Genomic DNA, 12,844 nt, shown 5'->3' with positions numbered 1-12,844 from the left:
ACACGGAATAAATTAATTTCTACTTCAGTTTTATTATTTTTTTAGGAGTGTGGGTGTTTCTCTCTTTTACCCCGGTGGTCTGAAGAGGTCGCCGTCTTCCCGAGGGTCTGACTGTTCTCCTGGCGCCGTTAGAGACTGGAGAAGCTAAAATACACAACTAGGTTTTTCTGGGAGATTAAAATAAATAAATACAAATGTGATGGGATGATCCTGCAGGAGGCGGAGAAATGGTACGGTCCACTTTAGGGGTGTCTCAGATCCTATTGCAAAATTCTTTCAGGTATGAATATAGGAAATATATTGTTATATTCACAATTACAAATTAATATATTAAATATAAATGTTTCAACCCCCCGAACTGTTGTTTTTACCTCTTTTGGGGGGGGGTCCAAGCCTTAATCAGGGTGGTCAGACCCCCCAATTTGGAGTAAGCCGCAAGCCCATTTCATTTCACTGTATTTTATTTTTAAACTGGTCACAGACATAAACTTTTATTTAAGGCTGAATAATTTCTAAGGATTTAAGTTTTTTAGCAGCAGGTAATGGTTCATTTTCTGCGGGATTGACCAATAATCTCAAGTGTTTGTGACTGAAACAAGGAAATAAGGGATACAACTAGCAGCTATTTACTATATGCATTTTTTTTTCCATTTGATTCATCATTTTGTCTCTAAAATGGTGAAAAATGCCAGTTGTGAGCCCAGTAGATCTTGTTTTGTCCAATCAACAGTACAAAGCCAAAGAGTTTCAGTTCACTGTCATGTTTGGCACAGAAAAGCTTCAAATTGTGACACTGAGGAAGCTGCAACAAGTAAATGTTTGACATTTGCTTAAATAAATGACAGTCAATGATCAACGTGGCTCGCATTAGTTTTCTGTTGATCCACTAATTGACTTTAAATTTGCCTAATTGTTGCCAATTGTCCCCAAAACAAACCAAACCACCATCACAGTTACAATGAATATGCTTTATTTTCCTTTTACAAAAACAAACAAAACAGAAAAAATTACCATCTAGAAATACAGGTATACAAGAAATAATAAGATGGAGTATTTGCAGTTGAATGCCTGGTTGTCAACAGCCAGCTGGATAATAATAGAAGAAAAATGAGTTAACTACTTCTGGATGTTAAAGCTTCCAACCAAATGAAATTCTGTGCAGTGCATCATTTCCCAAAATGACTTCAGTACTCACCTGTGAGTGGTTACAGGGGGAAAAATCTTCTTAGTTCAAAGATAATTTTGGGACATGCAGCTGCCGAGGGCTCTGCTTCTCATGTAGTTAATCATAATACTGTAATACTGATTCTGAGCCAAACACTAGCTATGAGGTTATTATGAACGTAGAGGTACACGGTGGATATGATATGAAGCACAGCAACGATACAAGAGAAAGAAAAGATTAAGCGCTGAATATCTGAATATCTTCTTGATGTACCTGTTTCATCTCATGAGGGTTTTGTTTCACATCTGGAATGAAATCTTTGCCCATTTATGTTCTTATTTAGTGTCTAAGGCACTTTTAAAGAAACATACTGTTAAGTGTTAACTTATGAGGAGAAGGGCAAAACAGTCTGCCATAGACAACCATCCTAATCAGCATATCCAGAGTAAAGACTAAATAAAAGTAGAGCTGGAGGATGGATATGAGTCCCCTGACATGTTTTTTCACACTGTAGTGGTTCAACTGTTGAGTTTGTTGCTGTATTTCCAGCAGAGCCTGCCTTCATCTCATTAAAAGATGCTATTAAAGGTACTTGGGCTAAAATTGCAAAGGAAAGAATTAAAAAAAGACAACCTGTCACCGGTCTGTCGGTAGTGTGAAGAGTCAGGCTTCAACTCACAAAATCATGGCACAAACCAGCCCGAGTTTGTTCATTATTGTTTTCTACCATTACAAATGTCACAGAGCTACAGGTTCATTTCAAAATGAAATATCCAGCTATCTTTAAAAAAAACCCAAAAGGCTGTTTAACACTTCAAACTGTTCTGAAGGTTTTCAGAAAAAAAAAATATGGAGAAAAAAAAATATTTAGTCTGTTGCACAATAACAAAAAGCACAGATGTTCTTGGAGTCTTTAAAGCTGAACTCCTGTAACACTGTGTAACACTGTCAGACTCTTGTTAGAGTTTATAGAAACAAAAAAAATTACTGAAGGAGAAAATGGAAATTTGAACATCTCCATGCTCCATGACATCTGCGGATGAAGATGGTGTAAAATGATCAAAAGCTCGAGAACAGCCGCAGCGTTAATGGACCTTGAGATGAGTTTGTTTTGTCGACACATTTTTAACCTGTTTCCAGGTTTTGTACAGCAGAAGAAAAATAAAACTTTTTTTGTATTTTCATAAAACTTAACATCACAAATGCAACATTAATACAGACAAATATAACTAAAAATGACTTTCAGTTTTTTTTTTTTGATGATGCCCAAGCTGAGTGAAGACAAATATTATTTCCAGCTCCCATCTTTGTTTGAATTAGGAAATATTCACCACTTGAGAAAAGGGTTAAAAACCGTTGTTATGAAATTGCAGAAAATGAAATTTCACATTTTTGAACACTTAAAGACAATTTGTCAACACTGACTTAAAAGGTGAACATCTTATTGTGCAACAGGTGGAATATTTTTTGGGGATCTGAGGATTTTGAAGAAAACATTCAGAGCGGTGTAAAGTGTTAAACCATCTCCTAAGTTTCTGAAGATCACCAGGTATTTATTGTTCAGGAAAACTGATTCTCAGCTCTGTGACTCGAATGCAATAAAACAAACTGGGACTAGGCACAAACAAACACTGAGATGAAGTCTCCATTTCTAATCAAACTACATGTTTAACCTAAGCTGTAACCATTTAGTGTCACATTGAAAACTGAGCGCCACTTTCGTGTTTCCAGTAAGAGCCTCTGCCCCCTGTTGGTTTCCAGTTAAAGGTTCAAACATCTTCCTGTGCAGTTCTGTGCATTTTCCAGCATCTCTGCATCATTCGCAGCTCAAGTCGGTCGACACACTTACAAACCCAATACTGCTCCCAACGGTCAACAGTACAGAACCGTTGACCTTATGAGCTATGAGATTCCCAGTTAAAACCTCAGCTAGACATTCTAAATGTTGAGATGAAGCAACAGAGAAAATAAAATACCTTTTTTTTTTTTCACAGTAATACATTTTCAATTCAGAGTCCGTTTTGTTGTATTGCATGTCCCGAGATGTTAGTCGTTCCTGTAGTGTTGTAGTCTGTACATCAGAGGGAGACTCATGCAACAAAAGCAGCAGGCGTGGCGTTCCGAAGGCCAGCGTGACCACGGTCTGGTGTTTTTCCTCTGAAGGGACCGTCAGTCTGAGCACTGGAAGGAGGGAGCGTGTCGCGCATCAGATGGCTTTTACACAACTAGCGAGCAGAACACCAACGACACCAGAGTGAAAAACGTTTCCTTGTAGTCCTGCATTTCCAGTATGGAGTGCGTTTACATGTTACATATTTAATGTGTGCACATCTCACAGCCTCTGCCTACTTCACGCACACACACAGATTCATATGTATAAAAAGCACTTTGTACCTATGCATACTTTCTCAATAAGCTGAGCAGGTAACTTCACGCCTGGTGGGAGGGGGGTGTTACGTTATGACGCTGAGATGATACGTGGCTGACAGACGAGCCAGGACTAGCAGCTTGCCAGAGGAGAACAGAGTAAGGCAGAATTGTCCGTTTGCCCCTGTGACTCTCCAGGCCTGGAGGCTTTTCTTCAGGGGAGGGCGGTGGATTTTCCCTGCAGTGTTATCTGATACAAAAAGAACAGAGGCGCGGTGCCAGGGCACTCTGACCAGCTTTACTAAAAACAGCTCGTCGCTCCAACCTTCTGTGCACTCAGTGGATTGAAATGAATGAAGACCTTGCTGACGCCGTGGATCTCTTGGGGAAAAAACTGGGCGCAGGTCACAGGTGGAAGAGGTGAAAGGGAGGTCGGGAGTGGCAAGGTGAGGAGAGGAGAGAGGAGGGGGGAAAAGCGAGGAAAGAGGGTCGCTGCAATTACTCCACGTTGGAGGTTTGTGTCTCATTGAAGTCGCTGGCACGGCTGTCGGCGTCGTCGTCTGACAGGTCGACGGAGGCACCGTCCAGGTTGAGGTTGCGGCGGCCTGAACGGCTGGAGGAGAAGCTGCTGACTGGACCCCCACGCCTGGTCAAAACAAATCAATAAAACCACTTAAACCTCTGCTGCTTACAGGAATAGAAATGTGCTTATGTGCTTTCTTGCTGAGATTTAAATGACAAGATCAACACCACCGTGATATATACGCTGAATATGGAACTGGAGCCAGGAGGCGATTAGCTTAGCTTAGCATAAAAAGTGGAAATGGGAAAACAGGTAGGCGGGCTCTGTCTGAAGTTTTGCCTCTACAGCTCCCTGATTGGATTCCGTTGGAAATATAAAAACGTTGTGATTCATCATTGAGTTATGTGCTTGAATTATTTGTTGGCGACCAGAAGTTGAACACGGTCAAATAGTTGCAGCACATAAATCCCCTTTAAACCACAACTTGTTGTTTTAATCTATAATTGTGTACAAATTAAACAAATTAGATGTCTGTAAATCAGAGAGCATTACACATAAGTCTGAACTCTGGACAGATCTGTAGTTGTAGTTGTTTGGTTGTTTTTCTAGAATTTCTTTTGTGGGGAATCTTTTCTACCACAGGGTGTGAGCTGAGTCCTCCTCCCACCTGAGGCGGTTCTTGAGGGAGTTGACCTCCCGGGTGAGACCCTCGCTGGCCTCGGTGGCGTCGTCCAGCTCCCTCTGCAGCTTCCTGCGGGAGGCGTTGGCCCTGGTGGCTTCCTCCTCCGCCTCCTCCAACTGACGCTTCAGCTGCTTCATACGAGAGTTGGCTTTCTCCATCTGACAGGAAGACAGATGGGAGACGGTGAGAGGTCAAGGATAGTTGGCAGAATAACCATCCAGAGTAAAAGCAAATCTTTCTATGCGTAACACTTTGCCCGTCACGAGTCAATACCTGCTCTTTGTACTGGTCGGCATGGCGACGCTCATCCTCCACCTGCATCATCACCTCCTTCAGTTTCTTCTCTGTGCGACGGACGATTTTGTTGGCTGCTGCTCTCTCCCTGGAAGTTTAAATAAAACTTAAACAACTTTGCGAGCATCATCCACCATCATCGATGTCTCAAAAGTGATGTAATTTATTGATCCCACTACCTGCACAGAAAATCTCAACAATTACTTTTCATAGCTTGTCCTAAAATATTTATTCCACTGGATGTAAAATATCCTCTGACATGTGAGAACAGGTGAGTTGGACACTTACTTGACTTCTTGCTCCAGCTGCTCCTCCAGCTGCAGGATCTTGGCCTCCTGGGCAGCGATGGACGCCTTAAACTTTGACTTGACGGCACCTTCCAGCTCTGCAAGCTTAGCTTTCAAATCCTGCATTTATTATATGCAACTGTTAGGATCCTGAGCATTGAATAAGATACACATTTTTCATTTAAAGTGATCCCTGCATGTGTAAGTGCTTCCACAACAGAAGAGAGCAGCAAACAGGAGATGTGTTCATGCACGACAGGACACAATAAAGCTTCACAAAATAACTAAGTTAGTAAATAACAGTTACAAAGTTAAGGCTACGAGACAAGACAATAGCCTGACCTGAAAAAGCCGATCATGTGTTACGTCAAACTGTCCAGAAAGATACAACAACCTATAACCAGCACTGTCCTCGCAGAGGTGTGAAGACAAAGCTCACTGACGTGTTTACAAAATCAGCTGGTTACAAGCTCCTTCTGTTGTTTTATCCGACCCTTGTACGTACATGAGCACATATTCACATATGCTCAGGTATTTAAAACTACACAAGACCTTGTTCTGTCGTTCCATCTGTTGTCGAGCGTTCTCACTCTTCTGTGCAGCGCTACGCTCTCCAGACAGCTCAGTGTTCAGGCTTTCAACCTGAGAGAGAGAGAGAGAGCGAGAGAGAGAGAGGTGTGTAAATCATGTACTTAATGTGCTGAGAATTTTAACAGTTTAAGAAAATTTGCTAAAGCTACTGAAAAACTGTCTGTGAACGAAGGTGTCTGCGTTTCACTCAGTTATGATGTGTGTCGCCTGCTTGTCTGTGTTCAGTCTTCACATTAACGAAAGCACAATGATTATGATTATAACTCTTATCTCGTGCGCAGACAGTCTACCTGCAGGGTGGTCTTTCTGAAGCGGTCGTTGAGCATCTCCATGTTGCCCTGCTCCTCCTCCAGCTCCTCCTCCAACTGGGCAATACGAGCCTCGAGCCTCCTCTTCTCTTCCAGCAGCGACGACCTGACACACACATTTCTGTTACATTTTTTTGTCCTGACTGCAATATACTGACAAACAAACAACCTTTTCTCATTGAGTTCCATAAAATCCTCCACAAAATAATCAAAGTACAAACAAGGTGACACTGACTTTCCAGAGACGCTGTTGGAGATCTCATCAGCAAGCTCATCCCTCTCCTGCTCAGCATGTCGACGGGCTCTCTCTGATGCTGCATGGTCCTGCACACACACACACACACACACACACACACACACACACACACAAGGGGAATTTATTCCACCATTATCATATTTTCCATGCATGTCACTTTGCGTGTTAAGTATAAAAGACTGTACACATCAAATACAATTAGTTGATCTCAAGTTCAAGTCTATTAAAGAACTGAAATAACAGTAAAAACCTCCTGTAGCTGTAAAATTTCAGCTTCTAAGCTCTTGAGTTTCTTCTCGTTCTCCTTGGACTGGGTGAAGATCTCGTCCCTGGAGGCTCTGGCATCCTCCAGCTCCCTCTGATAGTCCTTCATCTGAGCCTGTAGGAGAACAGAGACAATGTGGACCAAGTCTTTTCTGTGGTATCAAGCCAAACAGAACTGGTGAAATGGCAGCTCCAGCATCAAAAACACATTTTGTTTACTGTCATTTTTTTAACATCAAGTATGAGGTGTTCTGCAGTGAACAGATGTGTGTTTGTCGGGGGTGTACCTGTAATTTTCGGAGCTGCTTAATAGCCTCGTCCCTGCCTTTGTTGGCAGCTTCGATCTGTCCCTCCAACTCGTTCAGATCCATTTCCAGCTTCTTCTTGGCGGCGACAGACAGAGTTCTCTGTTTCCTCTCATCCTCCAGCTCTGCTTCCATCTCACGCACCTGGAGGAACAAAACAAGACAAAGCACGTCAAGTTCAATCCAGCACTAAAAGCAAATCTTGTCATAAAATGAACAAATGCTGAACTGTGTAAACTGCATGAGCAGTGTAGAGGAATTTCTTCATTTCTCAGGTCAAAGTTTTGTATTTCAAGGCAAAATTAAAACATCCGTTCCCTTGTGATCGTCAGTCGTGTTCCCTGTGTACCTGTTTGACCAGTGCCCTCTTCTTCTCCTCTCCCTGCTCATCTCTGGCCTGCAGGTCTCGGTCAAACTGGGCCTTCATGGCCTGCATGTTGACCTCCAGACGCAGTTTGGCGTCCTCTGTGGCCTGCAGCTCGTCCTCCAGCTCCTCCAGCTGTGTTCTCATCTCCTCCACCTGCTGCTCCAGCATTCGCTTGGACTTCTCCAGTTCATGGACCTGTGCGCAGAGTCAGGAGACACAAGACAACGTTACGAGTCAGCAAAACATGTTGGATGAAGCCAAATGGTGCATCAGCAGTGTCACTGAAAAGGTCAGAGGTCACTCACATTCTTCCCTACGTCATCCTTGGAGCTCATCAGGTCCTCCATTTCAGCACGGAGCTGCTTATTAAACCGCTCCAGTTCCTCTTTCGCCTCCAAGGCCTCCTCCAGAGCTCTGGCCATAGACAGAGCCTTGGTGTCCTTCTCTCTGGCCTCAGCCTCTGCACGGTCACGCTCCTCAGCGTAACGCGCTGAGACGGTCTTCTCCTCAGCCAGCATCTAGTGCAGATAGAGGAACAACGGCCTTTAATACACTAACAACCCTCACTGACCTCAGTCTATCATTTCTGAAACATGCTGGGCGATCCACTGTACCTGGTCAAACTTCTTCTGCTTCTTCTCCAGGTTGGAGACGATCTGTCTCTGGTGGTCCAGGTCCACCATCAGGTCGTCCAGCTCCTGCTGCAGCCGGTTCTTGGTCTTCTCCATCTTGTCCATGGCCATGGTCTTCTCCTCCAGACGCTGGCTGGTCAGCTCCATGTCCTTCTGGAGTTTCTTCTTCACCTCCTCCAGGCCCTCCATCGCTCCCACGTCCTCCTCCAGCTTTTTCTTTGTGTCATACAGCTACAGGAAGGAATGAGCACAGTGTTAGAGTTGTAGGACCAGAGTGAAAATATAGTTTCACTTTGATATAACAATACACATACAAGGCAACAAACCGCTCTGCAAATATTCTGCTTTCATTTTATTTGGTGCAACGTGGATTTTCTCCTGTTTCACCTGTAACGTCTCACATGGCAACATTTCCTACTGACCCTGATGAATCCTCTCATTGTTTATGTGTCGCAGCAGCTGCAGCTCTTTGAAGTCCATAGCAACCACCTCACTGTTACTGGCGTCTCAGAACCAGTTAGCAGTCAGTTTAGAATTTGCATTTCAGCAGATGAAAATACACAATATAAATTCTTTGCATTTTTGTGACATGTTCTGTGTAAGAAGGTTTTAATTCAGGCTCATCACATGTATGTTCCTTCTTAAAGTTTGTCAATCACAACATTGTAGGGAAAAGCACAATAAACCTTTTATTTTGAATGTATGGTGACAAAATGTGCTTCATCTCCTGTGCTTTTCATTTTTAATTAACGCTTTAATGGCCAGCAAAGTCACTCCCAGCATTCAACTCCTGTTACCACACATCTCACTGACTCACACTCTCACTTCATGGGCTCTTTAATTTGCTACAAGGCCTCACTTCCTCACAGCTGTCTGCAAGCTGCTCTCCACACCTACAGGTGTTCACAGCTGCCAAACAGCTGGAAACTTTTGCCTGGCCCTTCTCTTGGTGCTCAGATGAGTATCAGTGGTATAGGAATTAGGAGTTGTGCCTGCCTCATACATGTATATCAGACCTGCAGATGTTTCTGTGTATGCCAGTGACCTGTGACTGCATGTGTATGAGACTAATTAATGTTTGTGGGAATGAATAACTGTACCTGAGTTTGCACCGACTGCAGCTGTTTCTCCAGGTTGCGTCGTGCCTCCTCCTCCTCCTCCTGCTGCTCCATCAAGGTGTTCTTCTCCACCTCCAGCTGGCGGATTTGGCCGCTCAGGTTCAGCTTCTGACGCGTCTCCTCCTGCCGCAACTCCTACACACCAGACCACAAACAGAAATGATGATAATCAGACAAAAGAAAAGCAAGGAGACCTGCATGTTAAACCTGTTACGCTTAATGTAACAGACACTGTTCTCTGTGATACTTTGAAAAAGTATGACACATAGAAATTGATGTAAGTTGCATTTTCACACATGGTTAAGTGTTATCTTTCTAGTTCTGAACAGATAGATGAGAGAACTGTTTTCTCACAGTCAGTGAAAGCTGCTTGGTGGGTTCATTGATTAATTAAGACTTGAGAGAATGGCGGCTCGCTGACTTCTGTGTAGCATTCAGCTGTGCATGGATGAGCATTTGTTTTTGTGTGATGTCTTTATGTTCACTTTATTCTAATGGCCTTGATCTCATTGTGTATATTAGAAACACTCCTTCTGTCCTGGTGTTTCAACATCAGACTAAATTATTCTGACATTTACTTGATGTCTTTTAACAGTATACCTCCATAGACTGTAGAAGAATAAAAACTGTGATTCTAGGTCATGTTCCCTTTGCCTTTCACACCTCTGAGTCTTGCAGTTTGCTGTTCAGGTTGTCAACTTCCTTGGCCATTTTGACGCCTTTTTTCTCTGCCTCCTCCAGCAGAGAGGAAACATTGTCCAGCTCCGTCTAACAAAAGATAAACAGGGTTATGATATAAAATCACAAAAGGCTAATCTGAAGCACGCCATAAAACTGGGAGAATATAGATGCAAAGTCAAAAACCACAGTTGTTGTCCTTGGAAGTCTGATCCATCTGAAAATCAAACAACTGCGGCTATATTCCCCCAAAACGTCTCTAGAACTTTGCTGTTCTGACATCAGTAAGTGTCGGCTCAGGTATTTACCTGGAGTTTGTGTGAGCGTTCAGCCAGCTCTCCCTTGGCCCTCTCTACCTCGGTGGCTCGGGCCATAAACTCCTGCAGCTGGGCCTCCAGTTTCTTCCTCTTGTGTTCTGACTCCGTCTTTGTTTGCTGCAGAGTCTTCACCTCACAGGCCAACTCTTTGTTGTCACTCTCTAGACTCTGCTTGTTCTTCTCCAGGTTGGCCTTGAACTGCACAGAACAGAAGATTATCCTTCAATGGTTTTATATTTGTAGTTACACAAGGCTTCGGTGAAATGGTCAGGGTTTGGGTTTAGAAACTGGTGGTCGTTTGTGGGATCGTGTCTGTTATTTGCCTGATAAATTTTGTGTCTGATGTAGACTGATGTGTGTCAGCAAATACAAGCCCTTCAAACGTAATCAGACGCAACCTCCTCACCCTTTTGGCTTGTTCCAGCTGCTCGGACAGTTCCTCCAGTGCTGTGGCGTGCCTCTGTCTCATTTCCTGGATCTGAGCTTCATGGTTTTTGGTCTCCTCATCTATGGCCTTCTTCAGCTCTGCCACCTCTTGCTCTCTCTTGGTCCTGGAGTTAAGATACAAGGGAGAGGATTAGGAGGACAGGACACCTTCCAGAACACAATACAAAAACATTCGAACACTCAGGGTTTATTGCTACTATTGTCTTAATAAAATCCCAATTCACTGTCCACTGAGCAGTGAGCACTGAGCATATTATGTCACAGAGATGAGGAGTGGGCTGCAGAGGTCTGTTAAGCTCACTTCTTTCCCTTTTTATCACCACTGATAAACCATCTTTAAACAAGCACCTGAGTTCCTGCTGGGCGGCAGTGGTATCCAGCGTGTCCTCCAGCTCTGTCTTCAGAGCCTCGAGCTCCTCACTCAGGTCCCTCTTGAGTTTTTCAGCTTTACTTCGACATATCTTCTCTGACTCCAGATCCTCCTGAAGCTCAACCAGCTGTGCCTGCAGCTCCCGAACCTGCTTCAAGGCGTTGTTCTTCTGGACGGCCTCCTCGTCACTCCTGGTTGGAGACACACAGCACACAAATCAGTTTTTCAGAGTAGAACTTGATCGCTCACCTTAGTGGTGAAAACAGTGAAAACATCTCATTAGATTAGAAGTTTCCAAAATTTCTTCTCCACAAAATAAATATCTTTAATTTGTTAATATTTTACTTTTACTGCGAAATCTTTGAGGATCTTTCAGGTCTTCTGAGCCTTCAAATTGTTTATCTCAGCTGCTTCCAGTGCTTATACTTCAGCTGATCTTTCATTCACTTGAACAGGCATTAATTTCTGTCAGAGCTACAGACCAACTACTCATTTACACTTCATCTTAAATCTAAACTAAATGACAGACAAACTGACAAACTGGTACTTTAGTTATTTTAAATTATGTTTTAATGTTTGATATTTTAGATTCACCACAGAAACCTATGAGGTTATTCTGGTCCTAAAAATGATAATATTTTACAGCATTTTACTGATGTAAATTTATCACATGCAGTCATTTAAACACTACTGATAAGGACATTAAATTAGAGGCAAGTCAGTGATCTCTCTTTTTTTTTTTTTTTGCTGAAATGAGGCCACTAGTGCACACAGGGGGGCAGTGTAGTGAACTGTTCACTGCTGAAGCTGTCCAAACAAAAGTGTGTGTGTGTGTGTGTGTGTGTGTGTGTGTGTGTGTGTTCTCTGTCAGAAGAACATGGTAGTGAGCCTAAGTCAAATTCATGCCAGCTGCATTTCTCATTTATGCAGAAACTCACTGATTAAACACAGTGAATGTCGTAATGATTCAGTTAAATAATTAACACAATGCTCCACTTTGATGAAAGGCACTAATGACTCCCATATCCCCATATTAAAGTCATTCCCCACTTTCCAAACAAAGATAATATAATTGCTCTCAGAATAGCTGCTGAATTCAAAATGAGGCACAGCAAGTGTAATGAAAGCTTAATTATCTGGGGCTGTGACTAAAGTGAGGATTTGTGTGTGTGAAATTAGTCAGACAGACATTTACCATCGACCCCTGTAGTCTGGACTGTTGGTCGCGTGAAGGGAGGAAACTAGAAGCCACGTTAAAATGATCTGAGCTGACGTTCAGAGCAACAACACAGCAGTATCCAGCCTGCAGTAGCTAAATCAAGGAAATAATTAAATATGGCTTCAAAAGTGTGGAAAATCAGGTTGAATGGAGGAGTGAGCTAAATGAAGAAAATATGATGATTCTGGTTTCAAAATGGGAAGACACAGGCCTTTTCCAGCCACAACACAAAAAATTCCTAATGTGAATAAACACGCTTGTTAACAGCTTCTCCTCCACTGTGAGATGACAGCCTGATTTAGACCAACTTCCAAGCTTCATGTGGAAAAACTAATGCAAAGCCCAGGGACTGAAAGCATCAATCAACATCAATTTGCCTGTAATCAGACACGGCTGCCTCCAAGATGAAAGGACTCAGCCAGCATCGCTGACGGAAAACACTGCAGCTGGGAGCAGCGAGCAGAGGAACGTAGAGAAGGACCGAGGCGAGTGAACGATGGAGAAAAAGCGTGGACGTGTGCTGCAGCTGCTGAGGAGGACGTTAGCCGCTTTAAGACGGAGTTCAGAGTTGACTCCATGTTGGTCTGTGTCTATTTTAGGTCCGCCTATTGACTCAGCTGTACCACAGTGGAGTGCAGTTGTCATGGAAATGGG

The 12,844-nt window shown here is 43.2% G+C and overlaps 1 protein-coding gene across 3 annotated transcripts in view; it reads right to left on the bottom strand.

Annotated features, from left to right (window-relative positions):
* Positions 1-953: 953 nt before the first annotated feature.
* The window catches only part of LOC139636502 (myosin-10-like), a 55,175-nt gene continuing 43,284 nt past the window's right edge, over positions 954-12,844 (bottom strand). For all 3 annotated transcript variants that reach the window (XM_071504625.1, XM_071504626.1, XM_071504627.1), the window contains 17 exons: positions 10,950-11,162; positions 10,561-10,705; positions 10,146-10,352; positions 9,823-9,927; positions 9,142-9,294; positions 8,024-8,272; positions 7,715-7,927; positions 7,392-7,604; positions 7,025-7,186; positions 6,724-6,852; positions 6,453-6,541; positions 6,200-6,323; positions 5,871-5,960; positions 5,320-5,438; positions 5,011-5,119; positions 4,723-4,895; positions 954-4,178 (listed from right to left, as the gene is read on the bottom strand). In XM_071504625.1, coding sequence (XP_071360726.1) covers positions 4,031-4,178; positions 4,723-4,895; positions 5,011-5,119; positions 5,320-5,438; positions 5,871-5,960; positions 6,200-6,323; positions 6,453-6,541; positions 6,724-6,852; positions 7,025-7,186; positions 7,392-7,604; positions 7,715-7,927; positions 8,024-8,272; positions 9,142-9,294; positions 9,823-9,927; positions 10,146-10,352; positions 10,561-10,705; positions 10,950-11,162 — 2,641 coding nt within the window. In that variant the 3' untranslated portion in view covers positions 954-4,030. The remainder of the gene's footprint in view (positions 4,179-4,722; positions 4,896-5,010; positions 5,120-5,319; positions 5,439-5,870; positions 5,961-6,199; positions 6,324-6,452; positions 6,542-6,723; positions 6,853-7,024; positions 7,187-7,391; positions 7,605-7,714; positions 7,928-8,023; positions 8,273-9,141; positions 9,295-9,822; positions 9,928-10,145; positions 10,353-10,560; positions 10,706-10,949; positions 11,163-12,844) is intronic.

Source organism: Trachinotus anak, unplaced genomic scaffold (genome assembly GCF_046630095.1).
Source record: "Trachinotus anak isolate AG129_WGS33_773 ecotype Australia unplaced genomic scaffold, CSIRO_AGI_Tana_v1 ptg000019l, whole genome shotgun sequence".
NCBI classification, from domain to species: domain Eukaryota; kingdom Metazoa; phylum Chordata; class Actinopteri; order Carangiformes; family Carangidae; genus Trachinotus; species Trachinotus anak.
Note: the sequence above shows the minus strand (reverse complement) of the source record. Positions and strands in the feature narration are given on the sequence as shown.